General features: G+C 43.7%; 1 protein-coding gene across 3 annotated transcripts; it reads right to left on the bottom strand.

The window, feature by feature from the left end:
• Positions 1-764: 764 nt before the first annotated feature.
• Positions 765-19,052, bottom strand: LOC116938821 (uncharacterized). 3 transcript variants are annotated; one of them, XR_004402330.2, is made up of 7 exons: positions 18,808-19,052; positions 12,082-12,480; positions 11,146-11,187; positions 10,843-11,028; positions 8,549-8,623; positions 6,222-6,256; positions 765-2,901 (listed from the first exon to the last, which is right to left on the bottom strand). XR_004402330.2 is itself a non-coding variant. In XM_032946510.2 (7 exons), exons 1-7 carry the CDS (start codon positions 14,021-14,023, stop codon positions 2,845-2,847), a joined length of 852 nt encoding a protein of 283 aa, XP_032802401.2. In that variant the 5' UTR covers positions 14,024-14,849; the 3' UTR covers positions 765-2,844. The 3 variants fall into 3 exon arrangements, 1 of the variants encoding a protein (XP_032802401.2); XR_004402331.2 differs by lacking the exon at positions 18,808-19,052 and adding an exon at positions 13,966-14,849 and having other exon boundaries at positions 12,342-12,480; XM_032946510.2 differs by lacking the exon at positions 18,808-19,052 and adding an exon at positions 13,966-14,849.
• Positions 19,053-26,142: the final 7,090 nt, after the last annotated feature.

The following is a 26,142-nucleotide window of genomic DNA, read 5'->3' as shown; positions in this document are numbered from 1 at the left end:
CTAAACTAATGCGATTGTTGAATGTCAACATTCATTGATTGTAGTCGACTCATAGCTGAATTGTGAACGGACTTGTGTTACTGTTTGGGCTGAATGTCAGACCTGAGAGTCACTCGCTGGGTGGGTGGTTGCCATGTGTGTGTCTTTTTACGATAAGTTTTTGTACTTTTTCGCAAAGCGGTAACAAAACGACGCGGGCCGCGAGCAGGTAGGCGCTTACCGGATCTACTGCTGCTCAGTTGCATTCAGCACACTCTCTCAGAGAGTTGATGATGTTTGCTCGCGGTTCACAAGCGGTGCACTTTAGCCAGGTGTGGTTGGAATGCAGTGTACCGGAGGTAAGGATGGGTTGGATCACAAATATGCGGGTAGTGTACTTAACTGCATCCGATGTAGAGGAATATAGGTGACAGTGAGCTATTATACATTAAAACATAAGTTGCTGGCCTGTACAGTATATCGTTTGCATGGTTGGCACTCGTTTTTTTTGTTTTTCAAACCAAAGTAGTTTCTCAAAAATATATTTGAATTAAAATGATTTTGGCCCAAATATTCCAAGCAGGGCACTCGTAGAAATTTTTTTGAGGCGATGCCTGCTTTTACATCGAATGAAATGCAATAACACATGACAAGTCAAAACTCTTTTGCTTTTTAATTTATAGAAAGGAGATGCTTGAAGCTAAATAGTCACTTTTTTTAGTCTTGAACTTGCGATAGTTCTATGAGGTCATAATGCCAAGTCACAGTGCACGACATAAACAAGGAATGCTTCAGTTCACTTTATATTCATTAAAAAAAACATGACGTGACAAATCATGACGTTTAAAGCATTCGTTTTATCCGAAGCAAAAATACAAGTGCTCTGGAGTTTTGAGTTACAGTATTACATCCGTAATAGATCGACAGTTATGATTAATCAAGAAAATTAACATCAAACCAAGCGGCAATGAAAATTTAAACAAAAATACTATTTCAAGCAATTCAGCTAAAATTGTTACAAATTATAATTAAATACATAGTTTAGTTAACGTGCTCAAAATTTGCTGAAGATTAAATAGTTACATAAACCTCAATTCTACAGTAAAGATGGAGCGCACGCCATTGCTGGTGGAAGGGCTTCCACGACAGTGAGCTCGAGAGATGGTATTTGGCCTACTCTTCCACGCTGTCCGAGACTTTACCCCACCACGTGTGACCTTCTGATCGACTGGTGAGCCCATTGACACTGCTGGCGTCCTCTAGATTTTGTATGCAGTATATGAGCATTTTACCTGCGCTTAAGTGTTGAGCCTTTGCCGTGTGACATTCAGACGAACATTTAAATCGCTCGGCATCACGTGAGAAAACATTGTTTTATGAATCTAAGCCAAAACTTATAAGTTAAGTGTGCTCTTCAACGACACTCATAGACATGATTACGTACAATACAGTATATGGATGGCAACACAGATACCTACACATCTAAGTAACCAATATGTTTTGTTTGCGGGAAATGAGCATTTACTTGCATATGTGAATAAAGGCATGGGATCCTTGCTGTAGATCTTGCCTGATTATTTGGACGTACAATCTTACACGACTGTACTGGCAATCAGCCGGTGGAACACCGTACAGGAGCAATACCTCATTTTCCGTGGTTTTGTGAGGGCCTAATGTGGCGGGTCCTAATATTCGCGGGGTTATCCGCGACATTACTCCTTATCCGCGAGGTTAAAACAAAAAGTGCAGATAATCGACGGATAATTGGAATAGGGCCGTGGATGATGGGCCTTCTCCCAAAACCTCCAGCTCACACGGATAACAAAAGTCGTGGTGGTTAACGGGGCCGCGGATAAAGAAGAGGTCTGCATTTAAGGCAATGAGGCCTGGAAGAGCTCCTGTATTGAATCTGTCGGGAGTATATTCAAGAACGTGACACTATTTGTTCATTGTGTAAAAACTGTATCCATAGGAATTTAAGACAAATTTACACTCAATCTAACACTAAGCCTTTTTATTGCTTACACGTGCATGACTTGTATGAGCCGTCACAATACAGTACGCTATATTCCTATTGCAACATGAGTAGCCTGTATTCAGTATAATTTAACACAACCATAACCGTGTGTAACTGGGTTCAATATAAATGTTTCTATATTTTATAATCTCCAATTATTGACACCTTTCTTCCCATGCACTGGCAGTATTGCTCTAGACGTGTTCAAGAAGTGTCTCATTGAAGGTCTACAAATAAACAAGTGTGCACCGTTGATTTCATTGTAAATTAAGTCTTTAAAACAAATGCGAAGGATGGTTAATGCACATGACAGCTGTGCCTGTAAGACTATTGTTGGAAGTGCAAATCTGCAGCGTCTCGCCGTGCCTATTGCTCGTCGCGGCGTGGCACACTGCTGGTTTGCACTCCAATATACCCACGAATATCACGCGCTTTGCCTCCACCTCCGTTCTGCACAAGCTTCTCTTGTCCCCTTTTTGGAACGCGAACGCAACAAAATGCAGAATGGTGACGCAAGACTTTGCGAGCAGAACGGTCATAAACTCCTTTGCCTCACGACAAACACATCTCTACTTTAACCTTAACACCTTGCTGTATTTAAAAGGGAATTACTTGTTGATGATGAGTAGCATGATCACAGCTGCTTGGTTTTGCGTCTCAGAAAAAAAAACACGTAACGACGTCGCCGTGTGAAATTATCTGTGCATTTGTTTAACCACGGAAGCCAAGTAGAAGATTATAGCTGTTGGGTGACATTAACAGTGGAAAGGTGTAGAGTGCTTAAAAGTGCTCGTGGTCCACACTGCGAATGAAGCAATCTTGAGAAGCTTGTTGAGGTGAACGGCCTCTTAGTCCACCGTGGGTTGCCGATGGTGGGTGATCTCCACCTCGGTGTACATCAGCTCCTGCAACAAGCACAGTCAGCACCGTGGACTCATCATCCTGCTGGGCCACACTGCTTTGACTTTAACACATTCCTGCGGAGGGAGCTGGTGGGAACGTTGGGTTGCTCGGTCAATGGCCAGGGTCAACGGCGGCACCACGTGGTGTATTCCGAAAATATTTCCGACTGTGAGGGTGGGCACAAGCCGGCGTGAGTAGGTTAAACGTTGAGTTTTATAAGGGCACCACGGGGTGACCAGTCCCTCCCCACCCAACCCTACCCCTCCCACCCCCCACCCAGCCCCACCCCACCATCCCCACCCAGCCCCTCCCCACCATCCCCACCCAGCCCCTCCCCACCCTTCCCACCCAGCCCCTCCCCTCTCCACCCAGCCCCACCCCTCCCATTTTTGGATGCACGACGGACGGACACAATAGTCCCCTGTGGACTGGTGGTGTAACCAGGAGGTTCCTACCAGTATTATTCACATTTAAAAGTCTGCATTACAATCACGAACAGCACGGCATCACGACCATGCTACAGATATCTGCAGGTATCCCTGCAGTTTTAGTCAACACAATTGGTTTCTGTTATTCTCCATTAGAGTAGTAGATAAATGCCACTGATAGCTTCAGCAATTGTGGAGTAGCATCTATTGTCTACCATGGATGGACGGTGGGGTTGTGGATTAGCGAACGTTTGGTTAAGGGAAATTGTCTCAATTATGCAGTGCCGTTGAGCTGCAATGGATACTATTTGCCTCTCAATATCCGTGGGACGTGGTCCACGTGAACGTTGTGACTTGTGCAGCCGTAGGCATGGTCTATGGTCAATTTGGCTGCCAACAGTGTAGGTATGCCAGGGCCGTATTATCCAATAGGCACAATAGGTACTGTGCCGAGGGCCTTCGAAAACTAAAGGGTTTTGCGGAGAAAAATGTGACCGTGTTTTTTTGTTGTTTGTATGATTAAATATGTAACAAAGATATCATTCTTGAATAAATATATTTACATAGCAAGGATAGGCACTGTATATACAAAGAGGCAGAGTCATGTCAATGTTTTTTTCCATAAGGTGAGAGATAAATTAACACCGGAGATGAACTTTTCGAGATTTTTTCATTTGACATGTGAGCAATAACATCTTAAAATGGTGTTTTTTGGCACAATCAAGCGAGTGACAGCAGCGGAAGTAGAAAACATGGGGCAGTAGCAGTACCAACTGTAGAGAGTTGTCATTGAAGGCCTACGAAACAGAAGTGCCTAGGTCCTACAAGAACCTTAATCCGGCCCTGAGGTATGCAACCTACCAATGTGGATAGTAGATTTAACTGGACTTCTCAATTAACATCATGCTAATCTCTCACATTAACATAGCCACTTCCGTGCCCTCTAATTTCTCAATTAACATCATGCTAATCTCTCACACTAACATAGCCACTTCCATGCCCTCTAACCTCTCACATTAATGTCATGCTAATCCCTCACATTAACATAGCCACTTCCATGCCCTCTAATTTCTCACATTAACATTATGCTAATCCCTCACATTAACATAGCCACTTCCGTGCCCTCGTTTAGGAGGCCACTTTCCTATCTTACAGTTACATGCTAATTTCTCACATTAACATCACTAGCCCCGGCCACTTCTTTATGACCCTTGGGCTACACTCATTTCAAACCTTTTAAAACAGTCTGCCTCAGCAGCAGGCCATGCTTTCCCACCTGATGACGGACGCTTGTGTTGCGCCCGAAACGTCGTGATTTATTTTATTTTTTACCTATGTGACTTTACCGAAAGAACCAAAGAGTATATCGGTATTATCACAGTAGTTTCTTATGGTCCCTGATATCACAATAATTGCAGTCTCTTTGCATTGGCTGAGATAGGGGATTTGTGTCTCGAGCAGAAATATGTAACTTTGATGACCTGTAATGTACACACAGTCTTAGATCACATAGGCAATGTCTTTATCCAAACGTTACAAATTATTATATTGTATTTCTCTCACCGTGTCCCGCCACCTATTAGATGTTCTGGTGTCCAATTAAAAATACAACTCACATTGTCATCGAGACGTCATTAATTTCATTATAACTATGTACGAGAACTTTTACTTTTGTCATGGGACCTTTTTTGCCAGTATAAAAGTATGAATAGTTCGAATTGGTTTTGCCCTTTCTGGCAATAAAACGCACTTGTGGTGAACATGCAAACAAACATGCTCTGATAAAATATGGCATTGTCATTGAAACTGATTGGCACGCTATATTAGAGAACGGACGATATCATCATCGCGGACTACATATTTCACGAGCTTTCCATAGAATCAGCAAACTGCGGCTAACCCAGCGGACAAAACCCAGCGGAAAAAGCAGTGCCGTGACGCATTTGAGGGCACACTGTTGTGCCCACGCACCGCATGCTGGCATACCTGGGTGGCCTGGAACTTCAATAACCTTGCTCTCGCACACACCAGTGTGTGTTTTAAATTAGATATTTCAACGACAAAAAGCGATACAAATAGAAATATTACCTTGTAAATACCCCATGCATCCATTCGCAAGCGTTATTCAACTGCCAACAACGTACAAAGACAAATATCCCCCGTATAGCCTTTACCAGACTGTTGGGGCAAGTGCTATTGGTGATAACCTATGAAGGCTTGCACGGTATACAAGGGGTGGCCAGCACCACGCCCTGCCGCTTTTGTCTCCCCAGTGATGATGTTTACACACCGCACTAGGTACTCATTTAAGTCTGAGTCGACCTTGGGGAGGCCCAGGACCGATTCAGATAATCGTCACTGGTGCTGGTGGCCGTGAGAGGAATCTAACTCGGATCGCCAGATTCATAACGCAGCACGATAACCACTACACTACTACTCCCCATATGTAGATGCAATAGGCCTTTTCTTAATTCACTGCGGGGTCTATCTATTATGAACTGCTTTCACACCGTACGTATCCAACCATGCTAACTGGAGGACAACAAACTAAACACATGAAGCATATCTAAAGATAAGTCTTCCATGTGCATGTTCCACGTTCTAACGGTGTGCGTTCCACGTTCTAACGGTGCACATTCCACGTTCTAACGGTGCACATTCCACGTCCTAACTGTGCACATTCCACGTCCTAACTGTGCGCGTTACACGTTATAACGCCGCGTTCCACATTGTGCGAAAAGTGTTCCCTCATGGCGTAACCGCGTTACAGGAAAACCGCGTTGTGTGAACACGCATTAAGCGAGGACTTACCGGATTGCAGAGGAAATATTGCACGCGAAAAGACACTTTCAAATGTGACACTGGGAAATACATTGAAGTCTGATTATATTTACCTCCTCATATGTCTCCGTTTGTAAGGCGTCATTTGCTGCATCAAAATGAAACGTGCAATGCAACATGTTAATAAATTATGCTTCCACGCATATCCATGAGATATTCTAAACAAGTCGAACGTTGTTGAACACACACGAAATACCGAAGTTGAAACATGTTAAGCTAGCCAAAGCCTGTGCACACCAAGGCCGTAGCCATGGAGTCAACACTGGGGGGGACCAAATCTTCCAGGGGGTCTGGGGGTCCCCCCCCAGAAAAAAATCTAAATTTGAAAACTAATTTCCTGCCTAAAATATAAAAAAATTCACTAACACATGGGATGGACTTTTCATAATTTTTTTACAATAATGTCTAATAGTGTATTGTATTACATTACTCTTTTTTCCTTTTTACCTTGTTTTATTGTATGTAATGGCAGAGATTAGGGATTAATAAAGTACAACCATAACCACACTCATATAAACATACATCTATGCATTGTTATATGAAGACAAGTCCAGATATTGTGGCCAAGGTTTAGCAAATTGTTGTTTTTATTTACATAGCATAGCAATTTTGTAAAAATATTTTTTTATAGCAATATATTGGGGGGGGGGGGCATTTTGAGCATATTTGAATAATGGGGGGATGTGTAAATCCAGGGCAAAAAAATGGGATGTGTCCCCCCCAATATATTATAATTACGTCCTTGGTGCATACATTGATGAAATTAAGTTCCCATTATGGCAATGTAATGGCAATGTTTTTCACACAATCCCTTACATATTCAAGTATCATGTGGATTTTTATTTCAGTAATTGATTTATTTTATTGGTTTGCGCGGGGGTAAAAAAAGGAATCAGCCTCAAGCTGTTTTGCAAGTCACACGAGACACCAAAACTGTCTCCAAAAAGAAAAAAAATATATCTCAATGCCAGTATAGTAATGGCGTTCATAAAATTACGTATCTTTTTTATTTTTGCCTGTGCATAGTAATACTTGTAAAGTATACGTACACAAATACGCGTGATAATATACTACTTTTGCGTTGAATTTCAGGCTAATCAATCGCACAGAGCCATCCGTTGAATTTCGTGTGGATTTGGCCTTTAGTTCCCATGGATACGAATTAATTTCAGTTCGCGTAAAAGTCTTCAGCATTCTACTTTATAACGTGCGCCCCACTCTGGCAAAATCCATACAACAATAACCAGGTTGCAGCAGATATCCAATTTCTGGTTGTGAGCAAACTTGCCCATTGGGTATGGTGATAAGATAACAATAACGCGTGCATCTCCTTGTTACAAACACAATTTTGATACTGCGTCTATACAGGCGTCCCTTGCATAACACGCGACGTGCCTTGCTGAAAAACAGCACGTGAGTCAAATCGCGCTGCGTGAAGCCTATTCTCCTGGAGGCATACATACATATTGCCGAAGATAATTTAAGCATTTAATTTCATTTTTTTTTGCCCGGGATTTACAAAATACGCATGAATGCAATACTTACGAATAATATTAACATTGCAAAAAATACTTCGTGAGGAGTTTAGTAAAAAAAAATATGACATATTAAACAGATTGCCACTGGCAAAGATTACTTAATGAGGTAGCAACTTTAGGGCTTCTTGAACGTTTCCATGGGTCTGCTGCTACTCAGATTCACGGGCTGGGCGCTGGCACCATCAGATTGAGATTTCAGTTGATTAACCTGCGAAATTTTGTTTTACTTTAAATTTTTTACCATTGACAATTATCTTAAAATTTTGAAAAAAAAATAGATTTTACTACTTTTTTTTCATTTTTTTGAGCGCGCAAGTATGTTCCTCAAAGATCGATTGGGTAACTGCGTATTCGCGCTGTGGGGGGAAGGCGTTACGCGAGAGACGCCTGTATCATCTGAATTAACGAATATGTTAGTTGGTCCATAATAGAGGTCTTTTGGGTTAGATCGCGTAAATATATAAATGTGTCGTTAAAACCCGCCACCACCCGACACAGCCAACTAGTAAGGGTTGTCACATAAACAGAACGTGGCCAATTCGTCACTAGTGCAGCACACCGGTGTGTTGGAGAGCCAAGCCACAACATTAATAATGACGAATGGATGATATTGGTCGCGAAAGCCGACGCGTTAAAATGTTTGTTGGTGCTGACGTGGATTGTCAGAGCCAAGCCACAACATTTACAATGACGAATTGATGATATTGGTTGCGAAAGCCGACGCGTTAAAATGTTTGTTGGTGCTGACGTGGATTGTCAGAGCCAAGCCACAACATTTACAATGACGAATTGATGATATTGGTTGCGAAAGCCGACGCGTTAAAATGTTTGTTGGTGCTGACCTGGATTGTCGTGCTTTATAGGCGCATATATTATTTGATTGGGACTTCTATCTTCCATCGCCATTGCATGTGCGACTGCAGTGTACAACCGATTACAATACAACAACACCAACATGATTTACGTTTGTAAAAAGTTTTCGTATTCTGTAAACGACTTTGTGGCTGTATACACCTGAAGGGTTCTGGCAACAAAGACCGCACACGTTGGAATGAGCCACATCAACTTAAAGTCACGTACATAGAAAATTATGAATGGTGAAGACGGTCGCTTGTGTTGCGATCGAAACGTCGAGATCTCTTAATAATTTTAATAATTTCCTACCCACGTGACTTTACCGAAAGAACCAAAGAGTATGGATTCCTGCAGTCACGAAAGCTTCAAATCAAGATTTAACGGTGCATATCGAAAGATTTTATCAGTAACTGAAAAGCCATCTGTAGGTATTTATATCGAACCTTGTGCATACTAAGGGTGAAACCTATTCATTATGAACATTCATATCGTAGTAAACGCCTCTTATTTCCCATCCACGTCGTCACGAACCTTTTTTTAATAGTAGTGTGAAACAAAGCCAGAGTATTTCTCAATAGTCACAGAACACTAAGACGTTATTATACAAATAAGAACCCACACTGTGGCGGCTATAATGTGGCTACGACTGAGTCACAGCAATGACTTCTCCCTGCGGTGTTTCTGGGGAACTGTGGCCTGGCAATGTGCAAGGCTGTCAGTCTCGGGCTGTGAGTAGTTAGCGTGTTTGTGATAGGACAATTTGACAGTGGCTGAAACCATGTACAAACGCGTACACGAGCAGTTGGCGTGCTGCCAATTACCAACCACTCACAGCCATTAACACCAGTGGTGGTAATCTGCACCAGTTCTGGGCCTCCCCTAGGTCGACTCAGCCTCATACGAGTACACAGTGCTAAAAGTTTTGATTTAAAGCTTTCGTGACTGCAGGGATTCATATTCTTGGTTCGTTCGGTAAAGTCACATAGAAGGGAAACGATAAAATAATAAAAATATGAAACAATTTATTAAATCTAAAACATTTTTTTGTTTTATATTGTTATTGTTCTATATTTTTTATTATTGTATTGTTTCCCTTCTACGTGACTTTACCGAAAGAACCAAGAATATAGTGCTAAAAGTGTAAGAAGGAGACAAAATGTGTGGTGCTGACCACCCTTCGTCTAATGTGCCGTGACGGCCTTCATAGGTGCTCGCTAACAGCACTTGTCTTGAAGCGCTCTGGAGGCTATTCGGCAGATCTTTGTCTTTATTGCGTGTGACGAAAATTAAAAAAAACGGAGGAGTATATCAGGAAAATATTCTGCAAGATTAGGCTTCACGAACAGTTGTTGCTATGGATTCTGCTGCTGGTGGTGCGCATGTCATTGCTGATGCTGCTGCTGCTACACACAAAGCTGTCTGTTATACGGCAAGCAGACATCTGTGAGCATTACCCCTGCATTCACTGGTGACATTTACCATCCAATTAGATTCTCACGGCGAATTGGCTGTTTGATACTCTTTGGTTCTTTCGGTAAAGTCACGTAGGTAGAAAATAAAATAAATCGACGTTTCGGGCGCAACACAAGCGTCCGTCATCAGGTGGGAAAGCCCGAAACGTCGCGATTTATTTAATGTTCTACCTACGTGACTTTACCGAAAGAACCAAAGAGTATGGATTCCTGCAGTCACGAAAGCTTCAAAGCAAGATTGGCTGTTTGATGTTTGTGGTCTACGGACACCGGGTGGAATAGAGGACGACTTTAGCAACGGACGGTGGTGAGGTCACAAGTGCGGTCACACGCGAATAACGTTGAATTCCGTCAATGGATGTAAACACAACATCTTATTTTATTTTGTATTCATAGAGCCACTTAGCCCAAGGCGCTTTGCAGGGGTTTAAAAGCGGTAACAGAACTGGAGTGATTTAGAATGGCAAGGTCGTGCAAGGGCTGTGGAATGAGCGATCGCAATAGGGGAGCACGTGGTGGGTCACGAAAGGGCTACAGGGAAGGGAGGGGATGGAGGATTGGGGTGGAGGGGAGGGAAGAGGAAAGGAACGGGGAGTGGAGAAGAGGTGAAATTTTACGAGAGGAACGGACGGAGGGGGACTGCTCAACGTACAGAGAGGAAGGTGCTTCGAGTGGAGGGGTTGCAGGGAGGGAGAACGATCGAAAACGAGATCGGGCACGGGGGAGAAGCAACTGACGGAGAGAGACGGAGAAGTCTGTTAATGTCTTAGGTGGGAAACAGGTACAGAAAATTCCAATCGACGGCTTACCTGATCGCCTTGAGTGTCGTACACACAGAACAATGGTGACGCTCACGGCAACTAGAAATAGAACACCCACGGGCACTGAGATAGCCACTGGGCATTGAAGCGAGGGGCAAAATGAAGAATCCGGCTCAGGAGTCACGTTTGTAATTGAGGGACTTGTGGTTGTTTCACGCCAGTCACCTCTGTAATCTGAAAAATAAAATGAAAGTATATCGAACAATTTTATTTATAGTACACCTACGGCTAAGTGTAATTTTGCTGTCTTGCGTGTAAATTGCGTTTATTTGTACTTGATACTTTACTTACATTTACTGGTTGATGACTCTTCTGGAGGAACTTTGGGATGAACTGAAACAAAAGGAAATGGGCACTTCTGTAATAACTCTGTTATGTCTTTATACAATTGCGCTACGTGAAATTATAATCCCTTGTGATGCATTAGCTAACTATGCTGAATGTATACATGTGAGAATGTGTGTTATTGACAGCCTAGCTTTGATTCATTTTCAAATGTTGATGTTTTTTGACTGACACACCACATTAGCAAACTACGCTTGTGAAAGATGTCAGAGTATTTAACATCCAGTTCACAGATACAGTAAACGTATTTGACAATAATTTCAGTCCATTGGCAGTATATCTTTACATAGTTTTCAACTTCAATGATCAAAGTGCAATCCGGTATTACTTAACACGTATTCTCAATATCCATATTCTGTATATTCAAATGATGACTTTTCTAATATTGAGAGCAAACGTGCAATATATACAGCCGTGTGCTGTTAACAGTCCGATGATCACTTTGGGGCGATGTTAAACATTCCCTTCTGCTCCCAAGTTGAAGATGTTATCATTTTAGTTCGTTGGATACCACTCGTCAAAAAGGGTGTCCTAAAGTTATATTTTCCATTACTTTTCCGATATCTAGCTCAATGGATTTTCTAAGATAGTCCTACTCCTTGAAACCTTTGAAACAATCCATACACGTTTCGCACGTATTATTGTATGTACGCGTTAATGAGTGATGTTCAAATGTTAATGCCGAAATTGACGTACGGTGTTGGCCTTGAAAATTACGTTAGATAATGGTTTGGATAGCTCCTTAACCACGTTTAAATTGCAGAATCTTAGTGGCATGCACAGCTACTGTACTAGATGATCAGACTGTATATCATGCAAGAGGGAGGGTGCGATGGCCATGGAGTGCACAGATAGAAATATAATATTTAAAACAACTCTTACCCGTCAGATTAATCGTTTCAAGGTGCATAGCAGCGTTTCCCCATGCTTTACAGAAAAACACCCCTGAATCGTTCAGCTGCAGATTTGTAATATTTATGGAAAAACATCCTTCTTCAAAATCAGCGTCTAAAATCTCAACCCTTTCGTGGAACCGCGATGTTTTTTCTGGTTTGTTAATTATTTGAGAAGAAAACTGTTCAATGACAAGCTGTTTAATATCAAGCTGAGGCAAGAATTTCTCCAAAGAACTCGTCCAGTACCATGAGACTGCTCTTTGTGATTGTTGGTTTTCTCGTTCAAACCAAAGCGCATCAGAGGCCTTGCATGCCAACCTGATACTTTCTCCTTCTTGGGGTGTTAAGTATTTAGGTGTAGGAGATGCACCAATTAGACGTGAACCTGAAATACAACACTGCAATTAAATTATGGCAAGTTCATCTGAGCATATCCAGCCATTTGTACGCATTTACATATATACACACACACACAGTATCATATATTTCCTAGATTGGTATAGCTGTTCCGTTTTTTTGTAAATGGATTGTATTATTCATGTGATATTGTATCCGTTGGTTTGTGAGAGCTTGGATGAATGCATCAATTTCCACTGAGTTAACTGCTTTCTCCATGGTTTCCAAAGGCTATGCGTAAATTGTGTTTGGCATTCACGAGTGTTTCAGAATCTGATCGATAGTGGAAAGACATTTCCCAAAAGTGTCTCATTATTTGAGTTAACTTTAGCAACTTTTTAAAATAGAAGAATTGTCGAAGTGTCATTCCACGATTGCGGTGTGTCAATTGTGTGTTAACATTTGGTACAGTACATGGGTTAGCAAATTTTGTTCCAATAACTGGTTGCATGTATGTATGTTGAACTTCTTTCGCACCATACGTAGCCAACCGTGCTAATCGGAGGTGGTTGTGCATCTTATGATGTCTTCGATTATACCATACGATCCAGGTGCCTCCCTTTGATGTGTAAAGTCATCTAAATATTCTGATACATCTTTCTCTGCCCTGAAGAAGGAAAAATGCCTGAAACATCAACACATCGGTTTTGTTCAACTATAATACAGCAGTAATGACAATATTAGTGTTTACGCGTTATTATTTGTAATACGACGATAGATATCAAGTTTTACAAAACACGAAACACGTTCAATCTGTTGGCTGTGCTATCGGCAGATCGTCGTTATAAAACACATACATTCGTAAATCTTCCAGAGCAGTGCTCCCATTGTGTCAGGGATTGTTTCAAGTCTTTTTTTCTTCTCCAGTTTTATACACAAAATCGATATTTGAAAAAAAAAAAATTTCTTCTGTAATTTAGCCAATATCAGCAAATGAAAAAAAAACGTTACAAGACGGTTATTCGTACAGTCCCCCGGTGACTGGGCTGAGACCATCAACTCAACTACACTTGAGAACCGGGCTTATTACGGGCAGCTGAAACATGTGTTCGAACCCAGATTCTCAGCGGCGTGAACACAGTGCTGTGACCTAAGAGCCACCTCGAGTAATATGCCGTTGAATATTATTTCGCTTATCTTCCATAATATTAATCATCAACTGAAATTGTATACCACAAAAGTGAAATATATATATTTTTTTAGAACTGCTTTTTGTGTTTAGTTTGTTGTCCTTCCTCTGCACCTCCAGTTAGCACGGTTTCCAACGAAAGGAGTTCAACATAGATATATATTGAAAAAGTAAAATAATATATCGCGATGACAGATCAAAATGTACAAAATGCTGGTTTTTTTTAATAGTAATGCCATACACTGCTTTAGATGATTAAGTTCAAGTACTCTATTTTCTTTTTCACGCTCATATATATTTTTTTAAGTACAAACATTTCAATATTGTATTTCATGTCATATTTACCTTGGCAGAGAAGGCACTGCAGAAGCCAACAAATGATCCAGGACACGAGCACTCCCATAATTTCCACCGTAAATTGAGCTGCCACATGAATTGCTCTGATGCATTAAGTCAGCATAACGCTCCTTTGCCTAAGGATTTCTTAATTCCCACATCCGGACTATGAATCGACTGCAAGGTGCCTGGTGGATATCTGTTGTTGCCAGGCCTTCCTGCCGCCGTGGGCAAGGCTGGTTGTTGGGAGTGATTAGATAGGCAGCTTGGCAAGCATTTCGGAGGGAAATAATGGCGCATGCGAGTTGATAAGGAATCCAGATTAGTGGTTATTTGGAAAATAGCTATTTACATATGCGTTTTTCGTGAGCTATTTTTAAATACGAACCACGTAGCTGCGCCGCTGGGCAGAAGTTGATAGTGCAATAAATATCAGATAAATGTAGGGCTGAGAGGCCATTGAGATAAATTACAACAAACCGTGACACGCGTTTGATCTTATTTCTTAAATATGCATAGAGCACACGTTTTCGATCAATGGTACCGGTGTAGAGTGTTCACTGAGTTAAAAGATGCCAATGTTTTTAAAATTCTGATAATTCCTTGCACAGCGCTACAGTGAGGGAAAAAAGTACTTGATCCCCTGTTGATTTTGTACGTTTGCCCACTGACAAAGAAATGATCAGTCTATAATTTTAATGGTAGGTTTATTTGAACAGTGAGAGAGAATAACAACAACAAAATCCAGAAAAACGCATGTAAAACATGTTATAAATTGATTTGCATTTTAATGAAGGAAATAAGTATTTGACCCCCTCTCAATCAGAAAGATTTCTGGCTCCCAGGTGTCTTTTATACAGGTAACGAGCTGAGATTAGGAGCACACTCTTAAAGGGAGTGCTCCTAGCAGTACTTAACTCAGCCCAATTGGTCTCTATGGTCAAAGACGTTGTACTGTCCCCTGACGATATCCTTGTCAGCTTCAATGTGGTCTCCTTGTTCACCAAGGTCCCGGTACCTGATACCATTGAAAGAATTGAGAATTTGGTACAACATGGAGGCACTGCCTCACCAACACCTACTTTACTTGGAATGGTTCCTTCTACAAGAAAAATGAGGGTACTCCCATGGGTTCCCCCTTGTCACCAGTGATAGCCAATGTTTTCATGGAGAATTTTGAATCGGACGCCATCCAAACTTCCACCCTCAGACCTTCCCTGTGGAAGAGATATGTGGATGATACTTTCGTCATTTGGCCACATGGCCTCCCAGCTCTGAACCTTTTCCTACACCACATCAATTCTAGACATCCCGCCATCAAAATCACCATGGAAGTGGAGAAAGATGGCAGGCTACCATTCTTGGATGTTCTGTTTGAGAGGAGACCTGATGGCTCATTGGGGCATTCTGTCTACAGGAAACCCACCCACACGGATTCCTACTTGAAACCTGATTCCCACCACCACCCAGCTCAAAAGAACTCTCTCATCAAAACTTTATACCATAGGGCTCATTGCATTTCGGACCAACACCACCTGACCAGTGAATTAAAACATGTACACCTGGCCCTCAAAAGGAATGGATACTCTGACCGTACCATCCGCCAAGCTGTTTCTCCCTCCATACAGAAACAACCACTTGATACTCCGGTCAAAACCATCACACTACCATATATAGCAGGCGTTACTAAAAAGATTTCCAAAATTCTAAACAAACACAAGATCCAGGTCCGGTTCAATACAGTACACAAAATTCGTGATCTGATCCCATCCGTGAAGGATGTCATTCCTGACTTACAGTACCCCGGAGTTTACAAATTGAGTTGTACCTGCGGTGATTGCTATATCGGGGAGACGAAGCGACATGTCTCTGACCGAATTCGCGAGCACAAATCAGATTTGAAACACGGCAGAACGTATTCTTCTGCCGTAGCTGATCACTGTTACAACGCTGTGGGTGATCACGATATAATTTTCTCCGATACCAAGGTTCTTTGCAAACCCACGGGTTTTCATCACAGATTTTCTTCACGAGGCCATTTAGATTTACAAACACAGACACAATTTCAACCGAGAAGATGGTTTCAAATTAAGCAACCATTGGAAAGATGTTCTAAATCGAACCAAACATTAAACTAATTTTCAATGGTACAGTATATTTTTTCAAATAGTGGTACCCCAAACTTTCGCAGCTCTTAAAATTCCCTTTTCACACCATCCAAGTTTATACCCAGTTGCTGTTAATAGCTCAGCTTATTGAAGAATATATTGAGTACATTTATTATATTGATGTAATTTAGACTTAGTTTTTTCACATCAGTTTGCTGTATGATAGTTCGGTAGCTGTATGATAGTTGCGTAGCCCGGCTCCTTTGGCGCCCATGTACTAGGTGCCTCTGTGGATGTGTAGGCTTTGACTTTAACACAGCTATTTCTGTGACCAGCCATAAGCTGGTCCCTCGGCTGTTTCAATGCTAAATTCTCCTGTTTGATGTGTAAACTCCTTTGTCGGGGTGCCTCACTTCTCTCACCCAGCGTTCATTGGAGCTCTGTCATCCCGACAGTTTTGTTCCTTCACCTAAATCCCTCCCACACAGATTAAAGGCCGTGGTCTAAGCTTGGCTCTGTTTCACTCCAGCGCAGTCTTCGAGACAGTCTGGTCCCTTCACCTGATGAAGGCCGCCTGTGTTGTGGTCGAAACGTCGTGATTTTTGTTGTTTTATTTTTTTAACCTACGTGACTTCACCGAATAGAACCAAAGAGTATGGATCCTTGCAGTCACGAAAGCTTCAAATCTAGAAGCACATTAAGGTCCTGGAGTGGCCTAGCCAGTCTCCAGACCTTAATCCCATAGAAAATATGTGGAGGGAGCTGAAGGTTCGAGTTGCCAAACGTCAGCCTCGAAACCGTAATGACTTGGAGAAGATCTGCAAAGAGGAGTGGGACAAAATCCCTCCTGAGATGTGTGCAAACCTGGTGGCCAACTACAAGAAACGTCTGACCTCTGTGATTGCCAACAAGGGTTTTGCCACCAAGTACTAAGTCATGTTTTGCAGAGGGGTCAAATACTTATTTCCCTCATTAAAATGCAAATCAATTTATAACATTTTTGACATGCGTTTTTCTGGATTTTGTTGTTATTCTGTCTCTCACTGTTCAAATAAACCTACCATTAAAATTATAGACTGATCATTTCTTTTCTAGATTTGAAGCTTTCGTGACTGCTAGGATCCATACTCTTTGGTTCTATTGGGAAAAAGTCACGTAGGTGAAAATAAAATAACAAAAAAATGTATATGCTCTGACTTTAACATAGCTATTTCTGTGGCCAGTTACAAGCTAATCACTCAGCTATTTCAATGCTAAATTATATGCTAATTCCTTTGTCAAGGCGCTTCGTGTTTTTCTTCTCACACAGCTTAAAGGTCGTGATCTAAGCGTGGCTTCTCCCGCTCCAGCGCTGTCCTCCAGACAGTCTCGTCCCTTCACCTGATTAAGGCCGCTTGTGTTGTGGCCGAAACGTCGTGATTTTTTGTTATTTTATTTTCACTTACGTGACTTTACCCAATGGAACCAAAGAGTATGATCATTTCTTTGTCAGTGGGCAAACGTACAAAATCATCAGGGGATCAAATACTTTTTTTCCCTCACTGTATATGGCTGTCAATCTATCGGCCCCATTAAAAGTGTCTGAATAAGAGGCCGTCCATAAAAAAAAACGTCACGCACCTAGGGGCGGGGGGGGGGTCAGACATTTGTGACGATATGTGACGTCACATCAAAATGCGCAACTTTAAATAAATATGGACAACACGTTCTACTTAATTAAATAGACTTTTTAATAAATGTTTTCTCATGCAACATCAGATTGCAGCGCTGCATTAAAAAGGCACTACAATGACAATAGTTTAAAGCGATTTGAAGCAGGTTTTATATATTTTGGGGGGGTGCGGGGGGGCACAGCTTTGTGACATCATGTTTGAGGGGGGTCTGACTTTTGTCACGTCGTGTGACGAAGGGGGGGGGGGTCAAAAATCGTCCAAAATAGCGTGACGTCATTTATGGACGGCCCCTAAGAGTACGCTCACCGCCAGTCCATAATTAGGTATACACATCATACATTTAGCATGTAAAATATGACTTAATCACATTGCAATGTTGATCAGCATAAAAGGTAAAGGTGCGGGCCCTGCAACTGCTCGCTCACACCACTGCTGGTCGCCACTCTCGAGGTATCCACTCATGGAAGAGTTGTGTACCCACTCTTTACCCCACCACACACGCCCTTTGTGTACCCACACTTTACCCCACCACACACGCCCTTTGTGTACCCACACTTTACCCCACCACACACGCCCTTTGTGTACCCACACTTTACCCCACCACACACGCCCTTTGTGTACCCACACTTTACCCCACCACACACGCCCTTTGTGTACCCACACTTTACCCCACCACACACGCCCTTTGTGTACCCACACTTTACCCCACCACACACGCCCTTTTGCCGATCGACCGTTGTGTACCCATTTACCTAAATTATTTTAAAACGTAACTTTTTTTTTATTAGGTAAGGTCCACTGAGCTATAATGCTCTTTTTCAGAAGCGGCTTGGCCGCAAATGATAGCTCAACAAAGTGGCTTATCACGTGGTTAATTATAGCAGCCAAATACTCTAAACGCGTGTTTCTAAATGCGGAGGGAAAAACCGGACGACCCGGAGAAAAATCCACGGAGAAACAGACACCGCAAACTCCAAATATGCAAGAGTCAGGGTCGTGATCGAACCCACAACCTCCTGCACCCCAGGCGAGGTAGTTAACATCTCGCCACCATGGCACCCTTACCATACCTGCTGGGCGGACAGAGGGTGGCAGAATTTAATGAACATGTCCATCTTTTTCACCTGCCGACGCTGAAGAGATGGAGCGACCAACCTCTGCATTGCAAATATCAGCGCGGTAGCCACATTGCAAGCACGGCAACGCATCCAGAGATCATAACTAGCGCAATCCGCATTTAATTTACGCAATGTTTAACAAAAAAAAACATTACAGCATTGGCGCATGTTAATGCTCACTGATAACCTTGTCAGTCGCCACGCTGGTCAGTGTGGGTTTGGTGTAAAGGGAGGCGTCCAGATTGGGTTCAGATGTCGCTCGCCCCTGAGGTCAGCTTTGGCCGAGAATCAATATAAAGGGGCGGACCCAGTGTACCGTGCCACCAACCAGACACACTTAATATTAACATGGGTATTCTACAATTAAGAAACATGTAGTCCCACAGAACCACATTATTCATTGCATTACACACTGGAGTACTGCAGCGACTTGCCATTCTAGCATTAGTATGTACGGTAGAATACGTTAGTTCAGATTGTTACTCTTTTTAGTTAAATTACCCAACGGATCTCAGCATTATAGACTGACAGGTGGTAGCCAAACTACTACAATAATGCAATGATTTACACTTCAGTAGTCGGTACTGCTATATGGGAATGACTACAATTTATGAGAGGCAATGGATTGCCCGAAGACTACAATGGAAGATGGATTTGCGGATAAGACTATCATGGAATTAGGAATGCCCACAGACTATAATAATGGAATATGAATTTGCCTCCAGATTATAATATCACTATATATGTAGTGGGTCCAACTGAGTCGCAGACGTTGTTCCTTTTAGAGGCAACACTTTTATTTGTAACACCGTGACACGAAGGGGTAACTGCCCCTTTACCAGACTGCAGCGAGTTACTGCTGCGAAGGGTCGGACCCTCACTCGGGTCTCCGACTACGTGGTTGCCTCGTAAGACGAAGAGCTTCAGCTTGAGACGTAGAGCTTCCCGCTTCCAAATGTTGAGCTTCCAGCCTGTAGAATGAAGCGACCCCGGTCCCTCTCAGGGACCCGCCGTATATCCCTCTCCGGGCGGGGCCGCTCCGCCCTTGGCCCCGCCCGCCTTCCAGAACATTCTCGTTCCCTCTCGATCCTTCTCAAGAGCTCTCCCCGGACACGTGACCACCCACTAGTCCCCCCACCTGGGGCCCCCTGTGTGGACATTCCGGATCATGTGTCTACGGGGTCAACCAGAGTGCCATGGCCCGAGGCAACCCTGCCCCTGGGCTGACACTCACCCCCTCCCGCTCGTGGGAGCCCCCACCACACGCTGTGCGTGGTGCCCGCACTATCCCAGTGCTCGCCAAGCCCCGCTAGGGCTGGTACTACACACAGCCACCCACACGGTGCTGTCCACGCTAGGGCTGGTACTACACACAGCCACCCACACGGTGCTGTCCACGCTAGGGCTGGTACTACACACAGCCACCCACACGGTGCTGTCCACGCTAGGGCTGGTGTCACACACAGCCACACACACGGTGCTGTCCACGCTAGGGCTGGTGTTACACACAGCCACCCACACGGTGCTGTCCACGCTAGGACTGGTACTACACACAGCCACCCTCACGGTGCTGTCCACGCTAGGGCTGGTGTTACACACAGCCACCCACACGGTGCTGTCCCCGCTAGGGCTGGTGTTACTCACAGCCACCCACACGGTGCTGTCCACGCTAGGGCTGGTGTCACACACAGCCACACACACGGTGCTGTCCACGCTAGGGCTGGTGTTACACACAGCCACCCACACGGTGCTGTCCACGCTGGGGCTGGTGTCACACACAGCCACCCACATGGTGCTGTCCCCGCTAGGGCTGGTGTTACTCACAGCCACCCACACGATGCTGTCCACGCTAGGGCTGGTGTTACACACAGCCACCCACACGGTGCTGTCCACGCTAGGGCTGGTGTCACACACAGCCACCCACACGGTGCTGTCCACGCTAGGACTGGTACTACACACAGCCACCCTCACGGTGCTGTCCACGCTAGGGCTGGTGTTACACACAGCCACCCACACGGTGCTGTCCCCGCTAGGGCTGGTGTTACTCACAGCCACCCACACGGTGCTGTCCACGCTAGGGCTGGTGTCACACACAGCCACACACACGGTGCTGTCCACGCTAGGGCTGGTGTTACACACAGCCACCCACACGGTGCTGTCCACGCTGGGGCTGGTGTCACACACAGCCACCCACATGGTGCTGTCCCCGCTAGGGCTGGTGTTACTCACAGCCACCCACACGATGCTGTCCACGCTAGGGCTGGTGTTACACACAGCCACCCACACGGTGCTGTCCACGCTAGGGCTGGTGTCACACACAGCCACCCACACGGTGCTGTCCACGATGTAGGAACATCGAACGGCACTGCCCTACCGGGCCTGCATCATACAGTGACATCCCCGATGTCACTACATCTACATTCCGCTGTCTCCATTATAGTTTCTCGGCATTACGTTTCCTGCCACGCGTTTTAGCCTCTGTCCCTCCTATCTTGTATTGTAGTGTGAATAGTTTTGTATGAACACCGCAGTATCGCGACGGGCAAATGCACACCACGTGTTAATGCATAGAGTTTATTTTATTAGTTTCGCAACTCGGACTCCGACTCGCTGAGTTATTAATCCTTGTGCAGTGTTTGCAATGCTGTGACGTTAAACACAAAGCACAACGACTCCAGAATAAGGATATTTATTTGTACTGGAGGAATCCGATGAGCTAGCGTTTAATCAACAAGCACATGAAAGTAAACAAATATTGTTCCTGTGCTTTACTCTGCCCATAATTCCTGATCTATGCCAGTGTGAAATGAACACAACTTGATGGAATGTAAACCGATATATTTTTTCTGTCTCCAAGAATAGACTGATTCCTGCCACATGAACGTGTAATTATCACCGCAGGACCTTTTAGTACTGGTAGGAACCCCTGGTTATACTGGTAGGAACCTCCTGGTTACACCACCAGCCCACAGGGGATTATTGTGTCCGTCCGTCCGTCGTGCATCCAAAAATGGGAGGGGTGGGGCTGGGTGGAGAGGGGCTGGGTGGGGAGGGTGGGGAGGGGCTGGGTGGGGAGGGTGGGGGGGGGCTGGGTGGGGAGGGTGGGGAGGGGCTGGGTGGAGAGGGGATGGTGGGGAGGGGCTGGGTTTGGAGGGAGGGGCTGGGTGGGGAGGGGAAGGGTGAGGCTGGGTGGGGAAGGGTGGGGAGGGTGGGGCTGGGTGGGGAGGGGCTGGGTGGGGAGGGGCTTGGTGGGGAGGGTGGGGAGGGGCTGGGTGGGGTGGGAGGGGTGGGGCTGAGTGGGGGTGGGAGGGGTGGGGCTGGGTGGGGGGTGGGAGGGGTGGGACTGAGTGGGGGTGGGAGGGGTGGGGCTGGGTGGGGAGGGGCCGGCTTGTGCCCGCCCTCACAGTCGGGCATATTTGCGGAATCCACCACGTGGTGGTGCCGCCGTTGACCCTGGCCATTGACCGAGCAACCCAACGTTCCTAACCAGCTCCCTCCGCAGGAATGTGTTCTGTACTCTCTCCAGGCAAAAACTTGTTTGGTTGGACACTAGGTGGCAGCATAAATACACAAATCTCAACATCACAGGGATGTTTTATTTCAAGGTTTGCATGAGGAGACTACAAAAAAACACTGCAACTGTACAATATTTAACAATGGTAAACAGGGTGCATCAATTAGCTAGAGTCTACAGTATAGCAATGTATTTTCATAGCAAGGTGTTTACTGTACTTCTGTCCCTTACATCTTCGTGTGAAACAATCAAATGATGACTTAAAACTTTCGTGACTGCAGGGATTCATATTCCTTGGTCCTTTCGGTAAAGTCACGTCGATAGAAATAAAAAAATAATTAAAAAATTAAAAAATATAAGCGTCGTGTGTTTTTTTTGCTTTATTTTTTTTAATTTAATTTTTGATTAATCTTATTTTCATTTCTACCTACGTGACTATAGCGAAAGAACCAAACAATAATCAAACGATGTCCGCAAACCTGCAAACGAAATGCCGCTTTGCTTACTCGCAGTTTGCTCTTTCTGCCAAGTTGATACGGACAGACAATACAGCAGCCGGTGATTCGCGATTTATCTGCCAATGTAATTTGCACCTCATTGTATTCCTGCATATCATTATATACCACATTACAGTGCTTATCAAGCATCGTTGCTAAACTACCGTCCACCACACGTGCTCTGCTTCATACGACGGCGAAAACTGCCCCGCAATACAATTAACCGGATAAAGATGAGTCGCAGTGTAATTATAATCCACTAAATCCTGAATTGGTGTTGTGGAAATGTGGGTTGGAATTTTTTCTGTAATTGATGGGCTTATTTCAATATAGCACATATTGAGGTATCCAGCGTTCATTTTTTACATCATAGTAATACACGGCATATTAAGTCTCTTAAATAAAACAATAATTGTATTTTGTGCAATAACATCAATTACATTAAACATTTCGTAGGGTGTTCTCACATTTTCGTCACCTCATGTAGCAAATTTGACCCTTTCCATCTATTTACCAAGAGTGTTAATTAAGAAGCATTTGACCCAGGTGGCTTGTTAATATTGTGCTGTTGGCCACAGTTTCCACACTGTTTACCACCCCACATGGTCTATAAATCAATAAGCCATGAAAATGTGCACTGATGGTGAGTACATAAACCAACATTTATGTATAAAGGTCAAAATGTTATCGTAAATCAACTTAATGAACTATTAGGCTCCTGTCCTATCACAATATGTATTTAGACCGGATGAATCTGATGAGCTATGAAGCTCTTTTTCACCGATGTCCAGTCGGGGCACGGGGTCAGAAGGTTACAACAACAAACAATGAAAAAATGATAGGGGTGCAAAATAGAGAATTGGTAAGCAAGCAACGAAAACAGGGTAGACAAGTCTAAATTGCACAACTAGAAACATTCCTGCCGACCTTTAAACAACAAATACAAGCTGGGCAAAGCAGAAAAACAACAACAAAATCAGTCCCAGACCACACCGAGACAACACTCAGACCCTCAATAAAATTGCACATTACAATTGAATTATCGATACACGGGAAAGGATCAAAATTACAAATCACATTCGCAAATGTGGTTGTATCCAGCACCAATCTTCTGCTTTAGGATATTTTTTTAAATTATCCTCAGCGACCCTTCTTGCAAATTATATATAGACATTTGCACAAATGTTTAAACTATAATTTATTTGATGAACATAATGGTTTGAATACATTACCTATTACTCAAGATAAACAACTCACGTGATTTAATCGATAGATATTTACAGCTAAATGCTGAGCCTAATAGGTTCTGCTAATGTATTTTGCAGCTTTACAAGGTAGCTATAAATGCCATAAGAGAGCTGTACTGGTGACCACACTGCTCTGGACATGCCCAAGGTCCGTCTCATCTTTTTCAATGGCACCACATGTTTGCCTTGATTCGCTTTACACGATGGTGCTAAAATTAAACAGCTTTGGTGAGTGGCATATGCATTATACGGTAGATAATCCCTTTTGACTAAATGTACTGCATTGCCTTATATCCACTGTATTCAAATGCAGTTTACGAAGGCCGGCTTCCAGTACCACTGGACGAATCCGATGAGCTATGATGCTGTAAATGTGACCCTTTGCTGCAAAATAAACTAAACCAAACTTTTATTTTTATTTTACCAGGTAAGGCCCACTGAACTATGTAGCTATTTTTCAGAAGTGACCCGGCCACAAATGATAGCTCAACGAAGTGGCTTATTACGTGGCAATTTATAGCAGCCAAATATTCATGCGGCTTTCCCACATTGGCATACATCACATGAGACGTATTCACAAATCTGCTTTTAGCATAACTGGAAATTCCATGGACTATTTCACGAATTTACAGTGAGGGAAAAAAGTATTTGATCCCCTGCTGATTTTGTAATTTTGCCCACTGACAAAGAAATGATCAGTCTATAATTTTAACGGTAGGTTTATTTGAACAGTGAGAGAGAGAATAACAACAACAAAATCCAGAAAAAACGCGTGTCAAAAATGTTATAAATTGATTTGCATTTTAATGAGGGAAATAAGTATTTGACCTCCTCTCAATCAGAAAGATTTCTGGCTCCCAGGTGTATTTTATACAGGTAACGATCTGAGATTAGGAGCACACTCTTAAAGGGAGTGCTCCTAATCTCAGCTTGTTACCTGTATAAAGACACCTGTCCACATAAGCAATCAATCACATTGCAAACTCTCCACCATGACCAAGACCAAAGAGCTCTCCAAGGATGTCAGGGACAAGATTGTAGACCTACACAAGACTGGAATGGGCTACAAGACCATTGCCCAGCAGCTTGGTGAGAAGGTGACAACAATTGGTGCGATTATTCGCAAATGGAAGAAACACAAAATAACTGATAATCTCCCTCGGCCTGGGGCTCCATGCAAGATATCACCTCGTGGAGTTGCAATGATCATGAGAACGGTGAGGAATCAGCCCAGAACTACACGGGAGGATCTTGTCAATGATCTCAAGGCAGCTGGGACCATAGTCACAAAGAAAACAATTGGTAACACACTACGCCGTGAAGGGCTGAAATCCTGCAGCGCCCGCAAGGTCCCCCTGCTCAAGAAAGCACATATACATGCCCGTCTGAAGTTTGCCAATTAACATCTGAATGATTCAGAGGACAATTGGGTGAAAGTGTTGTCGTCAGATGAGACCAAAATGGAGCTCTTTGGCATCAACTCAACTCGCCGTGTTTGGAGGAGGAGGAATGCTGCCTATGACCCCAAGAACACCATCCCCACCGTCAAACATGGACGTGGAAACATTATGCTTTGGGGGTGTTTTTCTGCTAAGGGGACAGGACAACTTCACCGCATCAAAGGGACGATGGACGGGGCCATGTACCGTCAAATCTTGGGTGAGAACCTCCTTCCCTCAACCAGGGCATTAAAAATGGGTCGTGGATGGGTATTCCAGCATGACAATGACCCAAAACACACGGCCAAGGCAACAAAGGAGTGGCTCAAGAAGAAGCACATTAAGGTCCTGGAGTGGCCTAGCCAGTCTCCAGACCTTAATACCACATAAAATCTGTGGAGGGAGCTGAAGGTTCGAGTTGCCAAACGTCAGCCTCGAAACCTTAATGACTTGGAGAAGATCTGCAAAGAGGAGTGGGACAAAATCCCTCCTGAGATATGTGCAAATCTGGTGGCTAACTACAAGAAACGTCTGACCTCTGTGATTGCCAACAAGGGTTTTGCCACCCAGTACTAAGTCATGTTTTGCAG

The sequence above is a fragment of the Petromyzon marinus genome, chromosome 4 (genome assembly GCF_048934315.1).
Source record: "Petromyzon marinus isolate PM22_M1 ecotype Great Lakes invasive population chromosome 4, UKy_Petmar_22M1.pri1.0, whole genome shotgun sequence".
NCBI lineage: Eukaryota > Metazoa > Chordata > Hyperoartia > Petromyzontiformes > Petromyzontidae > Petromyzon > Petromyzon marinus.
Note: the sequence above shows the minus strand (reverse complement) of the source record. Positions and strands in the feature narration are given on the sequence as shown.